This window comes from Scyliorhinus canicula, chromosome 15, assembly GCF_902713615.1.
Source record: "Scyliorhinus canicula chromosome 15, sScyCan1.1, whole genome shotgun sequence".
NCBI lineage: Eukaryota > Metazoa > Chordata > Chondrichthyes > Carcharhiniformes > Scyliorhinidae > Scyliorhinus > Scyliorhinus canicula.
The window spans coordinates 101,515,199-101,530,307 of NC_052160.1; the positions used below are offsets into that span (position 1 = coordinate 101,515,199).

At 43.7% G+C, this 15,109-nt stretch overlaps 1 protein-coding gene across 6 annotated transcripts in view; it reads left to right on the top strand.

The window, feature by feature from the left end:
- LOC119978229 (liprin-alpha-2-like) overlaps nucleotides 1–15,109 on the top strand; it is a 768,706-nt gene that overhangs the window by 710,508 nt on the left and 43,089 nt on the right. For 5 of the 6 annotated variants that reach the window (XM_038819687.1, XM_038819682.1, XM_038819684.1 and 2 more), the window contains one exon: nucleotides 3,596–3,658. The exons of the other annotated variant lie outside the window; for it this stretch is intronic. In XM_038819687.1, the coding sequence (XP_038675615.1) occupies nucleotides 3,596–3,658 (63 nt within the window). The remainder of the gene's footprint in view (nucleotides 1–3,595; nucleotides 3,659–15,109) is intronic. 6 annotated transcript variants of the gene reach the window in all.

The window sequence follows — 15,109 nt, forward strand, 5'->3', positions numbered from 1 at the left end:
AAGATTTCTCACCTCGGCAGACACTCTTTGGTTTTAAGGGTCCCATTAGTCTCTGTTCATGCTGGGGAGGGGTCTGGGACAGGGTCAGGCAGATTGGAACGAGATTTGGGGCATGAATGCCGAGGTGGGATGATTTGAAGGCTCACCTTGGTTCTCTGGGATTTGTCACAGTTGTTTTCGAAATTATTAGGCCCTCCAGCCCTGGCCTCACTCCCCATATCTCCATCCATCTCCATGCCAACTCATGCTGCCCATGCTGACATATCTCCACCCACTCTCATGACCCCTCTGTGCCAACTCATGCTATCCATGCCAACTCATACCACCATCTATCTCTTGTCACCTCCATGCCACCTCCATAGCCAGTCACCCAATATCCACCATGGACAGATCCCAGGTGCTGTGTGCAAATGAAAAAAATATTGTCTCAATCTAATGTAGCTCTCACTCATACACACTTGACAGTTTAAAAAAAACTCCCATTCTTGAAATCAATCAAAAGCTTTTAAATGTCCTAAAGTGGTTATTCTCTATAAAACAAACTTCTATTCAAACCCCACATCAAAAACATTTAAACTTTAAATAGCCTATTTAAACTGTTAATCAAACTGTGAACTCCAAACCTCCTGTTGAGATAATTGTAGCTTTTGAAACTAAGCCTACCATTCATAATGGTACAATAAGACCTCGAAAATTTCAATGAAGACTTGAAAAAACCTCAAATGGTGGACTAACAGATAGTAATTTTTTTTTCTGACATTTACCGAGGTTCCCCAGGATGTTGCCTGGTATGGAGGGTGCTAGCTATGAAGAAAGGTTGAGTAGATTAGGATTGTTTTTGTTGGAAAGACGGAGGTTGAGGGGGGACCTGATTGAGGTCTACAAAATTATGAGAGGTATCGACAGGGTGGATAGCAACAAGCTTTTCCCAAGAGTGGGGGTGTCAGTTACAAGGGGTCACAATTTCAAGGTGAGAGGGGGAAAGTTTAAGGGAGATGTGCGTGGAAAGTTTTTTACACAGAGGGTGGTGGGTGCCTGGAACGCTTTACCAGCGGAGGTGGTAGAGCCGGGCACGATAGCATCATTTAAGAGGCATCTAGACAGGTATATGAACGGGCGGAAACAGAGGGAAGTAGACCTTGGAAAATAGGAGACAGGTCTAGATAAAGGATCTGGATCGGCGCAGGCTGGGAGGGCCGAAGGGCCTGTTCCTGTGCTGTAATTTTCTTTGTTCTTTGTTCTTTGAATGGCCTTTCAATCAAAACATTCTAGCTGAGAATTTTTTTAACTTTCATTGGCAGCTTATTCCTGTTTTTCCTCATGTTTAAACAGCAGGCGATTATTTTTTTAAACTTCAGATCGCGACACTTAAATAGACTGCATCCAACATTCAAGAGCATTTAATGTCTACTCCATCAATTTATGACTCCTGCATTGCACGTTAACAGTTAAAATGCGGTCTCTGTGAATTCAACACTAAGTTTAAATGGCCCTGCTGAGTTTATATTTCCCTCCCTCCCACCAAAAATTAGATCTGTTGGAATGGGGGCAAAGCTTCTGCATCGGGGTTCCACCCACCATTATTAAAGGTCTGCGGTGTCTCCCTGACTCTGAAAATCCAGCCCATGTCTTTGGTTCCCTTGTAATCCATCATACGGGCCACTCCAGAAAGAACAGGACTACAATTATATAGAAATGAACAATTATTAAATATATATATAATATAGCAGTATATACATATATATTGGATAATATATATAGGATGCAGTAAGTGTCTTAAATTCTGATCTTTTATTAAACATATTAAAATATTTTATTAAACGTATGAATGTTTCCAGTTCAATAATATCCTTTTAAAATAAAAGTAATTTTGTAATGGTGATCCTACTTCTGTACTTAAGAAAATAATAAAATGGACAAACGTCCCCAGTGCAATTGAGGTTTGCAGTTATATTGTTGAAGAATAGAATCACTGGAGTGGTTTGAAAACTGTGAAGATGGTTATAAAGTGTCTTCTAGTTTATAATGTATGAATCCTTCAATTAGATTGTATAAATAATACATACAGTAATTGAAGTACTTCTATTTAATATATTCCATCTATTTTTAAATGTTTTTAGTACGTATTCAAGTATTATATGCCCTTGTATTTATTAACACCAGTTTAGAATCATGTCAAACCAAACATTCATTAGACTTTGAATGTAAAAGGACTTGATAAGTCGTAAAGGGGTCCTTCCATTAAGATTAGGCACATGTCTTGTTCTAAGGAGTCATCCTGTATCAGCATGCAAAGCAAGTGGGCTCATCCAGCTGTATTGCCCATTCAGATAATGCAAATAGAGGGCAGTTTTAAACTTCTCTACAGCACTTCATTGTAATGAGCTGTACTGATGTATTTACCACTGTGGGTTTTATTAGTGTTCTGAAGGATGTGGTGATGAAAGGTTCATCCTTTGGATTTGTCAATGCTGCAAAACACAATTTCACAAATTATATAGCCATGTGGCATCGGATTGCATTTACCAAAGGTCATCATCTGGCTGAGAGTTAATATGTGCCAAGTAACTAAGTGCCCCCTGGAAGTTTTGGTTAAAGGGGTGAATTTCTAGGACTGTGTGCCATTAATGGACAACACTGGAAAACCTACTGTTATCTATTTTTTTGATTTGCTCAATTATTCATGATTTGAAAACTTGGCGTACAAAGTGAAAATGCAGTACCATTTAAAGGAGGGGTATGCCCTGTGTCGAGAGATTTAAACCAAACATTAATTCTAATATATTTCCTAAAGCATTAGTGGAAGCCGAGTGTGGAGGAAGAGAATGGCAGCTCACAATTGATCGAGAAACAAATTGGTGTATATGGATAACAATGGAAACAGCATGCTTCGAAGGGAGGCACCATCTTGGTATTGCAGAGTATGCACTGATATTTGGGGCTTAACAGAGGAGAACAGGATTGTTTAAAATGATTTTGTGAAAAAAATACCCATCTCTGCCCTGGAACTGATGCTTTTAAACTTTATCTATTGCTCAACTTTCGATCTCCTTTCAATGTAGACAGTTAAAACCTTTTTTTACATTTGCTCTGATGATGCTGTGTTGACTCATGTAGTTTAGAAAGATATTCACACCCTGATCAGCCTGAGTGTGGATCCAAATCGCATTAATCTCTAACCTTTGTGAATTACCTATGGAAGATCTCAGCCAGGCTGCTGAGGCAGGATGGTCTACAGATTAGGAGCAGTCCTTTGTGGCGGGAGGAAAGACCATTCCTGACCTGTGAATCTGCATTTGCAGCTTGATGGGTCAAGAGTATTCTTGGAGTTGAGGCCTGCAGCTCAAACTCTCCATTGTAGGTGGGAAGCACAGTTTGGGGGCTGTGGGGACCTACCTTGAGGGAATGAGTGTTAGCGAGGCTTTGAAACTCTTATTTGTTTAGTTTTGTGGCATTTATTCTGGCAGCAACAATGCATGGAAAATGTATGTTTCAATGAACTATCTCTTGCTTCACTTCTTCCTTTTGTGTGACACTTTTCTCCTTTAACACTGCTTACTGGACTGTCCTTGTGCTGTTTGGGCCTTCCACATAGTCCTCTGGAAATGTCTGGGTGACTCATGAGGAAATGGAAAACATGGCGGCTTCAGCAAAAACGGTTAGTCTATCCCTGTCCAACTTTGTTGTGCTGCATTGAAGAACCATGTCTCGATGAACATTATCTTCATTTAACCTTTTTCGAGCTCTCTTCTCTCATCCATTCAGAAATATTAAATGTAATTTGTTACCCGCAATGGATAAATTCTCATCTCCAATGCATATTTTAATTGCTTTGTAATCAAATAAATACTTGTCCATTTAATGCAGCCACATCTGGCTTAGCAATTGTAACAGATTGTGGAAAATGGAACGATGGGAGCAGAATTCTTTTTAGAAGTGTGGAAACACCACAGATCATAAGATTTAATTGACTTGAAGAAAACAAAACCTGGCAAATGGTATGTTGATGATGGGGTTCTTTTCATGCCTTTATATTGTCGAGTGATTCTTTATATTGGTGAGTGAAAGCTAGGTGCTTACCCCACAGGGAGAGAGGGAAAATTAAAAGAATCATCACTAGCTATTGGGTCAAGAGTGGTCTTAGCAGAAGCCAGGGAGGAAATCACTTTTCCACCATCGTGGATTGATGCAGTTTAACCTGAAAAGCACCGAAAAATAAGTAACAATTCCCGCACAAACTCAGATGAAAGGTTCAATTGTTTCACCACTTTAAATTAAATGACATGGAAGTGTTCAACACTCAAGTTTTCAGCTGGCTAACATGTTTGTGTAAAGTTGCTGAGACTTGGTGGCACAACGGATTGGAACACCATCACTTTCGCTTCGCCCACTAGGTTTGGCTGAAGAAGGTCATTCCATCTCATCCTGTCAGTGACATCTTGGAATTTGGGATTGAATATTTGAACAATGTGCTGGAAACCACATCAGTCTGCCAGATGCTGAGTTCATTTTACCCTTCTCAATCAGAATAGTCCATAATTGTGTGATGAACTACCAGCCACTAGATTCTTAGTTAAGGAGGGCAAGTATGAAAAATCTGTTTTGTCAGAAAATGCTGTTAATGAGGCTGAAGTTGAAGTGTGTTGCTGGAAAGATTATGACTGTATCTGACATATGCTTATCTGGAGTGTTTGATTCTGACATGATTAAGTGACAAAAAGTGTTTTATTCTCTCACCTGAATAAGTGCATTGAAATCATTTAAAGAGTTATTTGTGGAGTTTGAGATTTCATCTGGTTGTTCCTATTGAAAGCAAGAAATTATTCCTTTAAATAGGATGCAAGTGGAGCATTTCACCACGAGTAGGTTTAAGCACATATGTTGTGCAGCGCTTTGCTTTGTTTCACCATTTGTTTTATTGTAATGGTAAGCACTTTCAATCCTTCTTGTGTATAATTCATGGTGCATGTTTGCAGGCTCAGGAATTTCCAGTTAACCAATTTTGTAGACAATGGAAGTAAAGGAATATTTTCCTGTGGGTGATGCTGCAAAGTAAAGTGGTTGATACCTGACATAACATGGTGTTGACAGGGACTTGATGCAAGTGTCCAACACAGAATTTCCTATGAAATCCCTACTATGTCATTTAGTATATTCGGGTAATAAAAGCCTCATCCATTTTGAAGCGGTTCTGGTGTCCATTGTAAATCCGGCTTCTGATAACATTGTCCAACGAGCGATCTTTTAGACTTAATGAAGCATGTCATGGGGTACCTATCACAGGTGCTGCCTGCATTGAATTGAACCCTTTCTGTGATTTCCCCCTGAGAGAATAAGGCTAAATGTTTACAAGCTGCATTGTTAGACATTTAATAGAGACAAGTAATTTTGATTCTGTAAGCATTTGAATGCCCTCCACAAAGTTTACAGTATTAATGAAAATCTCAAATGTGACACAACCACATTGACTCTTAAGACTATTCAAACAGAATCATAGAATATTATTACAGGGGAAGAAACCACTAAGTACTTAGCCAATTCCCCTTTGAAATGTATTCCTGAATCTCCTGCCCTGAGGAAGTGAGAAAACTAATATGATGGACAGTAGGACCCTGAGGGTAATGAGTTCACAGACAGAGAACAAAGGGATGAGCACAGCATGGCTAGGAAGGGGGAGGGGAGCTTTGCCTCGTGGAGAGAATAGTGAAAAGGATGCTGGGTAACAAGAGGCCAGGATTGGGAAAATGCGAAGTGAGCCAATTAGGATATATGGCCAGGTCAGAAGGTGTATAAAATGACCAATGGGAAGTTTGTATGCGAATCTTGATGTAATTTGAAGTATATCTCCAGTGTTCCTTTGTCCTGAGGTTCTCTTTATCCTGGGCTCTCAGAAGTCAGTGTGTGTGTCCTGAGGTCCTATGGATTGAGTCAGCCTTGCAAGTTAGTTATTATTAAATGATATGATACCTGCAAATCCATCTCAGATTTTATTGAGTCCAGACCGGCCACAAAGAATCAGGAATTAACAGCCCCCATTCTTCCAGGTAGTCCTTTCCAGATCATCGTAACACAGTGTAAATTTTTCATTTCAGTATCCTCTAGTTCTTTAGCCAATTACTTTATATCGATATAAAAACAAATTACTGCAGATGCAAACTTGAAAAAAGAAAATACTTGACAATCTCAGCAGTTCTGACAGCATCTGTTGAGAGGGAAGGGAGCTCACGTTTCGTGTCTGGATGACTGCATGTCAGAGTTGGACAGAACTGGAAATGGGGCCAGATTTTTACTGTTGTGAGGGGGGACATGGAGAAGTGGGGCTGGACAGAGGGTCAGCGATAAGTGGAGATTGTCAAAGATGTCGTGGATTGAAGTTAAAATCACCAGGAATTCTCCCCCTAAACCAAAAAGGGTCGAGAGAGTTTATATGGTGAACAGGGATTCTCTTGTACCCCTGACTCCTCGACAGACTTAGGTGGGTGCTATTCGGATCAAACTAATTTTTCAAGTTAATCACTGGTATAACCCATATCTTCCTGGAAGATTTCATTTACCTATCACTTAATAGCTCCACTCACGGGTCAGGCTTTTTAAGTAGAATAAGTGAACTTCACAATTGGAATTAATAACAATTCTTTCAGGTTATCAACTTAACACAAGTTTATTTTCAAGATTAAAACAATTTTTTTTAAAAGGATACAACAGATCTTTTTCTTTAGATGCTTTGGGCCAGTAGTAAGACTTTCAGGTCTTCCTTGTCAATCATTATTCATTTAGTCTTGGGTCTTCCAATGTTTTTTCTGGGCAGCTTGTTCTTTTTTTTAAAAGCGAGCCTCACAGCTTTTCCTTCTTTCTTCCTCCTGCTCTTTATTTGTTTCTTTATGACCTTGCTCTTTGTAGCCGCTGGCACCTTGTTCGCTTTATGGAGCCGTTGCCCAGCCTCTGCATGCCGTTTGCTTTTTTCTTCTGCTCCGGTCATCGGCTGCTGCCTTCTCCGGCTGCCTTCTTCTCCGGCTGCCTTCTTCTCCGGCTGCCTTCTTCTCCGGCTGCCTTCTTCTCCGGCTGCCTTCTTCTCCGGCTGCCTTCTTCTCCGGCTGCCTTTCTCCAACTGACTGCCTTTCAACTGCTCTTAACTGCCGTTATTTTTAAAAATAAGGGTCACCGCGAGCGCTCGCGCTGTCAACCGCTACCTTTCTTGAAACAGCAACGTCCCCTGCGAGTCCCAGCACGCGCCCCTTTCCAATCAAAAAAATGTTTTTTCCATAAACAACAAAAACTCCCATTGGGGTCGACTCCACTCACACCCGCAGTTAAAAATAGTGGCCAACCATCTATTTGTCTACCCCGCAACATGGTCAAAGACTTGACATGAGATTCAAGGCACTGATTGGTGACGTCCCTGGGGCAGCAGGGTAGCATGGTGGTTAGCATAAATGCTTCACAGCTCCAGGGTCCCAGGTTCGATTCCCGGCTGGGTCACTGTCTGTGTGGAGCCTGCACGTCCTCCCCCTGTGTGCGTGGGTTTCCTCCGGGTGCTCCGGTTTCCTCCCACAGTCCAAAGATGTGCGGGTTAGGTGGATTGGCCATGCTAAATTGCCCGTAGTGTCCTAATAAAAGTAAGGTTAAGGGGGGGGTTGTTGGGTTACGGGTATAGGGTGGATACGTGGGCTTGAGTAGGGTGATCATGGCTCGGCACAACATTGAGGGCCGAAGGGCCTGTTCTGTGCTGTACTGTTCTATGTCCCGTTCCTCTAAAGACACCAGCACAAGTTGGTCAACTGCTCCCTTCGCCCACCATTGGTTCCCCAAACAAAAATCCCAAGTCCTCCCAGGACAATTCCCACGGCCCAAATGTCACATTTTTCCATTTTTCATTACACCAACTCTTGACATTTGAAACATGACATATATTCATCCATCACTCATGCTAGTGTTGATAGACCGGTTATTCCTTATTTGCAAATCACCTTGAGTTATAGTGGCAGCTGTCCAGAAAGGTAACACAGTAACTATTTGCTGTGTGTTCCACTATCTCCATGGCATATTACCTCAGGATAGCAGCTTCCTCATGTCCCTTAGGATCAGTACGCCTCTCAATCCAACAGTGACCAAAAATGTTGTTTACTTATTGCTGGTATGTTATAGTCTCATTCCTTTTGCTTCATTGGTCTCGTAGATGACTTTGTCATGTATCAACCACCTACACCTGTTCCTACTAGTAGCCCTGAAATAGTTAACACATCCAGCTGTTTGGTGTTCAACCCAATGGTACCCATTGTTTTCCACATTGAACCATTACAAATACAAAGTCAAAGAAAGTAAGTCTTATCTTAACACATTGTTTGGTAATTAATCACGCAAACAGCTTATGTGTTACAGCTTTACACATTTCTAGCAATCCTCCCAACTTCAACAACAAAAAATAATAAAATACAATATTTACACATATTTCCATGGTCTTACTAGAGTGCTTTATGAGCCAGCACTTATGATCATTAATCCAAATGTATAAACCACACATGGTATTAACAACATCAATTAATTGGCATCTCTTATGAAATGAAATGAAAATCGCTTTATTATCACAAGTAGGCTTCAATGAAGTTACTGTGAAAAGCCCCTAGTCACCACATTCCGGCGCCTGTCCGGGGAGGCTGGTACGGGAATCGAACCGTACTGCTGGCCTGCATGGTCTGCTTTAAAAGCCAGCGATTTAGCTGAGTTAAGTTCTTTTTCATACCTAAATAACAATTTTTAATAAGATATACAACCTTTTCTTAATAACTATCATAATGCCTCAAGGCAACTCCGTTTAACACATTGGTTGTAAATTTCCCTCCGCAACATCAAACTTAAACAACAAACAAAATTTCTTCAATACTATTTTCTTTTTAAACTGTGGGGGTTCCTCGTCAATGACTGTTGCCTGCCGAAACCCTTCAATAAATCCATCACTTAGTACACGTCCCTTGGAGACCATAGATCATTCATCCACTGATATTCAGGACACATGTCCAGTCAGCGATGTGTGACCGAAAGTTTCACTCTTCAGTAATAATTTTCAACCGAGAAGTTTTCTTCTTGACTTTGTCATAATCTCCTCTAATATGTAGCCAATTGTATAATTTTCCTATTAGTGGTTTTATTTTGTAATGCATTTCCTATCGTAACTTGCCCTTTCTCTGGGTACCATCGAGTATCATTAGTTTTCCCCTCCTACTGTTTAAAATTTTAAATCTGTTTGATATGTTCAGTGTGTATCCCAGGCTCTTTGTAAGCACTCCCACATTTTACTGAACATGTTGCTGGTGCTCTCTCTTGATTCTAACATACTGTTGTTAAGTTTTATTTCCTGTATGTCCTCAAAATTCTTCTGTTATATTTAAACATTTGTTTATTCCTGTTTTTATTATGTGTTCTATATGATTCAACCTGGTGTCGACCTTTCCATATCCCATTACTTCACCTGATTTCCCTAATGCGATTAACCATACTAATAGTCCCAAACTAATTACTGTAATCCCCATTAAAATTGTTTCCCCCCATTTTAAACCACCTAGTTTACTCTGTCCTAATTACTTCCATTCCTTCTTCAACCCTGATCCTAATTTCCCTCTTGATTGTAAACCTTTTTCTCCTTCCAAACAAATGGGTCTGTATCATTCTCTCCATCTGAAAAATCAAACAAACAGGTCAAGGTTGGAGAGGGCCCTAATTCTTAATTTGGGTTTTCTAGTCTTGTTTAGATATTCAAGAAGTGCCCTCTCCAGAACTTCCGGATTTCCTTTGACATCATCTCTTTTATCTTTTTTAACTGGCTTGTTTTTCTAATCATTTATGTACATCATACAATTAAGGCCTGTTAAGCCTCCTCCTTTTATCATTACACCCCTGAGTAAGATTCGAAGAATCTCATACTTCTCTTTCTTTTGCTCACTGCCCATAGGCTGTCTGTGGAGTATCATAATTCCTTTTTTATTATTTAACTGGGTTTGATGCCTTAGTTCCAATACAGTTTCTTTTGCTCCAGACTCCATGCTTCTCTAACTGAACTGTGTGATCCCCCGAATCCTGAATGATCGTGTCTTTCTCTTTTACGGCTTCACTGATTACTTTTCGTGTGGTTTTAGTTGGTAGCTTCACCCACACTTCCTCTCCTATTTGGTAATGGCCTGATGCACTCTGGTCTGTTGAAGACAGAGGTTTCAAGGTTACTATTCAGATCAAACACTATTCTCTCAATGTCTTTATCCCAAATTTTATCATTCTGATTTTTGGTTATCCAATCCTTTACTTTCCGTACAGATCTCTCAGCTATTCCATTAGTTTCAGCCGCATATTTCACTGCCCAATTGATTTATTATCCCCCTGTCTGCTGGTTTAGAATTTCTTCTATTCCCTGTTCTTTTTCTGGATTTTATTTTTTTCCTTATTCTCTGAGGAAGATGATGATTCATCCTGTTCCATCAAAGGGACCGTAACAATCCCATCTATGTTTTGTTCCTCCTCACTTTCGTGTGGATCAAAATAATCCAAGCTCCTTCTCTACATGTGTTAGATTGTCCAGGCCAATTATCCCCTCTAGACTGTACTTAATCTGCGTACTGATGCTGGTATCCTTCTGAAAATTCTTTAAAGTGACTCTTTGTTGCTGGGACACTGGGATGTATTTCTTCTGTCTCTGACAGGGATGCTAGCACTTGTCCTAATTTTCGGTCAGACCGCTGCCTTTTTCCTGCTGTATCTAAAAGGACTTGTGAACTTCCCGGTGGCGGCCATGGAGGGGTAGGTCGCACATTTGATAGCTCCCGCCTGTAACGGGCTTTTGGACCTTTTTCACCCGCTTTTTTTTCTGGATTTTATGGGATAAAGCAGTGAAGAATGAGACGGTAAGGAGAAATCCCCCTCCGGTGTATGGAGAATTGGACCAAAAGTGGACGTGTGTGACGACAAAGTCCTATAAGGGAGATGCAAGCAGAGCTGGTAACATGGGACAACATGGCGGAGGACAAGGGCCGCGGGAGACGGCACAGTGGTCGACAGAACAGCTGGCCAAGTTTTTCAAAGATTGCTTCACCAAGCTGAAGAAGGACACGTTGTACCTGATTTAAGGCTTCGATTGATCAAGTGGTTCAGAATCAGGAAATCCACAGGAGAGGGATCCAGGAGGTCGAACAAAAGTTGTCCGAGCAAGACGAGTATATAACCGTCCTGGAAAGCAAGATGGCGATGATGAACAACCGCCAGAAAAGAATGTAGAAGAAGCTGGAGGACCTGGAGAATAGGTCCAGGAGGCAGAATCTCAGAATTGTTGGCCTTCCTCAAGGCAGTGAGGGATCGGATGCGAGGGTCAATGTGACGGACATGTTGGAGAAGTTGATGGGGGCTGGGGCGTTCCCTCGGCCCCTGGAATTAGACAGAGTGCACAGAGCCCTCGCGAGGAAGCCCAGAGCGAATGAACTGCCGAGGGTCATGGTGGTACATTTTCACTGTTTCATGGACAAGGAACACGTTTTGCGGTGGGCCAAGAAAGAACGGAGCAGCAAGTGGGAGAACTGTGAGTAGCGCATTTATCAGGACCTGGGAACGGATTTGGCCAAGAGGCAAGCTGGGTTCATTTGGGCAAAAACGACCCTCTTTAAGAAGGGGATGAAGTTTGTGATGCTGTACCCAGCGCCTGTGGGTCACGCATGAGGAACAGAACTTCTACTTTGAAACGCTAGACGTAGTATGGACCTTTATTAAAGAAATGAAGCTGGAGGCGAATTAAAAGACACTTAAGCTTGGAGAAGTACTGTGGCAGCGATTTGCCGTGCTGGATTGTAAAAATTTAAGTAGCTCTATGTGAAATAATGGGCTGTGTGGATGTTTAACGGTTGATCTGTCTTGCAGGGACCTTGTTAGAGGGTGGGATGGGCTTTGAATTTAGTTTTGCTTTTTGGTTGACTATTTTTCTAAAGTGATTGGTTCTTCACTTTTTTTTTCTGTTTGTTTACTTGGGGAATGTGATGTTTTTAAAATGTTTATTTATGTGAGGGTGAGAGAGGAGAGTACAATAGGGAGACAAACTGCTTGGTGCCAGAGGCGGGAGCTATCGTGTCAGCATGGGTCAGCTGACTCTCTGAGGCGCAGTGGGGGTGGACAGGTGTTAAGCTGGAGTTTGACTTGGGGGATTGGGTTTTTGGTGTTGTTGCCGGGAGGAGGGAGGGAGATGCTTTGTTGACAGGGGAGGAACTGATACTAGGGGACAAATGGGAGGGAGGGAACAGCGGCAGCCCGAGTGGGGACTCGAGGAAGCGGAGGACGCGAGCTCAAGGCTGGCCTAAAAAAGGTGATGGCTAGTCAGCAGGGGATGGGGGGTTTGAAAGCCCCCCGTCCAGGCTGATCACATGGAACGCGAGAAGCCTGAATGGGCCGGTCAAGAGGGCTCGCGTGTTCGTGCATTTGAGGGAACTGAAGGCGGATATGGCAATGCTACAAGAGACACCTAAAGGTTACAGACCAGGCGAGATTGAGGAAGGGGTGGGTTAGCCAAGTGTTCCACTCAGGGCTGGACTCAAAGACCAGGGGGGGTAGCGATCTTGATCAGCAAACGAGTGGCATTCGAGGCAGGGAGAATCGTGTCAGACAAGGGGGGTAGGTACATAGTGGTGAGTGGGAAGCTGGAGGGGGTGCGAGTGGTACTTGTGAACATATATGCTCTGAATTGGGACAACGTGGAATTTATGAGGTGGGTGTTAGGAAAGATCCCAGACTGGGCAGCACGGTGGCCTAGTGGTTAGCACAACCGCCTCACGGCGCTGAGATCCCAGGTTCGATCCCGGCTCTGGGTCACTGTCCGTGTGGAGTTTGCACGTTCTCCCCGTGTCTGCGTGGGTTTCGCCCCCACAACCCAAAAATGTGCAGAGTAGGTGGATTGGCCACGCTAAATTGCCCCTTAATTGGAAAAAATAATTGGGTGCTCTAAATTTATTAAAAAATAGGTAAGATCCCAGACTTAGAGTCACATAACCTGATCATGGGAGGGGACTTTGACACAGTCATTGATCCGGAATTGGACCGGTCAAAATCCAGGACCGGGAGGAGGCCGGCTGCAGCAAAGGAATTGAAGGGTTTTATGAAACAGATGGGGGGAGTAGATCCATGGAGGTTTGCACGGCCCTGCAGCAACGGTTTGGGAAGCTTTGACGGCAGTAGTCAGAGGGGAATTAATCTTGATACGGGCCCACAGAGAAAAGGTGGAACAGGCTGAGAGAGATAGATTAGAGCAGGAGATACTACAGGTGGATAGGAGATATTCAGAGGCCCCAAACGCGGGGCTACTGAGGGAGCAGCTGAGGGTACAAGTGGTGTTTGGGCTGTTGACCACAGGAAAAGCAGTGGAACAGTTGAGGAAGGCAAGGGGGGGCGATCTATGAGTACGGGGAAAAGGCAAGCAGAATGTTGGTGCACCAGCTCAGGAAAAGAGAGGCGGCCAGGGAGATAGGTAAAGTAAAGAGTAGAGACGATAATACTGTCCTGGACCCAGCGGGGTTGAACGAGGTGTTTAAGGACTTCTATAGTAAATTATATGAGTCGGAGCCCCCGGCTGGGGTGGAGGGGATGAGGCAATTTCTGGATCAGTTGAGGTTCCTGAGGGTGGAGGAGGACCTGGTGGAGGGGCTGGGAGCCCCAATTAAGATTGAGGAAATAATCAAGGGGCTGGAGGGCATGCAGTTGGGCAAGGCCCTGGGGCCTGACGGCTACCTGGCGGAATTCTATCAGAGGTTTTCAGAGATATTGAGCCCACTGCTGATGAGGACATTTAACGAAGCAAGAGAGAAGGGAGTCCTCCCCCCAACAATGTCGCAGGCCTCGATTTCATTGATCTTGAAACGGGAGAAGGATCCGGAGCAATGCGGGTCATACAGGCCGATTCCTCGACTAAATGTGGATGCCAAACTGCTGGCTAAGATACTGGCCACAAGGATAGAGGACTGTGTCCCGGGGGTGATAGGGGAAGACCAGACGGGATTTGTTAAGGGCAGGCAACTCAAGGCCAATGTTCGAAGGCTTCTAAATGTTATTATGATGCCCTTAAAAGGAGAGGAGGCAGAGGTGGTGGTGGCGATGGATGCGGAGAAGGCTCTTTATCGGGTGGAGTGGAATTATCTGTGGGAGGCGCTGGGAAGGTTTGGGTTTGGTGAGGGCTTTATTGACTGGGTGTGGTTGCTCTATCAGGCACCAGTAGCAAGTGTGCGTACGAACTGGCTGAGGTTGGGGTATTTTAAACTACACCGAGGGCGAGGCAAGGGTGCCCCCTCTCCCTGTTACTGTTTGCTCTGGCCATAGAGCCATTGGCCATGGCGTTAAGAGCCTCCAGGAACTGGAAAGGGATTGTTCAGGGGTTTGGGGGGTGGGGGGGGGGGGGGGGGGGGGGTGGGGGGGGGGGGCACCGGATCTCGCTCTACGCAGATGACCTGCGCTTGTACATTTCGGACCCGTTGGAAGGGATGGGGGATGTAATGCGAATGTTGGGGGAATTTGGCAATTTTTTGGGGTATAAATTGAACATGGGTGAAAAGCGAGATGTTTGCGATCCAAACAAGAGGGCAGGAGAAGAGACTGGGAGAGCCGTCGCTTAGAATGGTAGGGAAGAGCTTTTGATATCTGGGAATCCAGGTGGCCCAGAAATGGTAGATACTACACAAGTTAAACCTATCCCGGTTGGTAGAACAAATGGAAGGGGACTTTAAGAGATGGGACATGCTCCCGCTGTCACTGGTGGGGAGGGTACAGACTGAAAATGACGGTCCTCCCCAGATTTCTGTTTGTCTTTCAGTGCCTCCCCATGTTCATCCCCCAGGCCTTATTCAAGCGGGTGAATAAGATTATTTTGGGCTTTATGTGGGCGAGTAAAACCCCGCGAGTGAGGAAAGTGTTGCTAGAGCGCAGTCGGGGGGAGGGTGGGTTGGCGTTGTCGAACTACTTCAATTACTACTGGGCGGCTAATATAGCCATGATCAGGAAGTGGGTAGTGTGGGAGGGGTCGGCATGGGAACGGATAGAGGCAGCGTCATGTAAAGACACCAGTCTGGGAGCATTGGTAACGGCACCTCTGCCGTTCTCG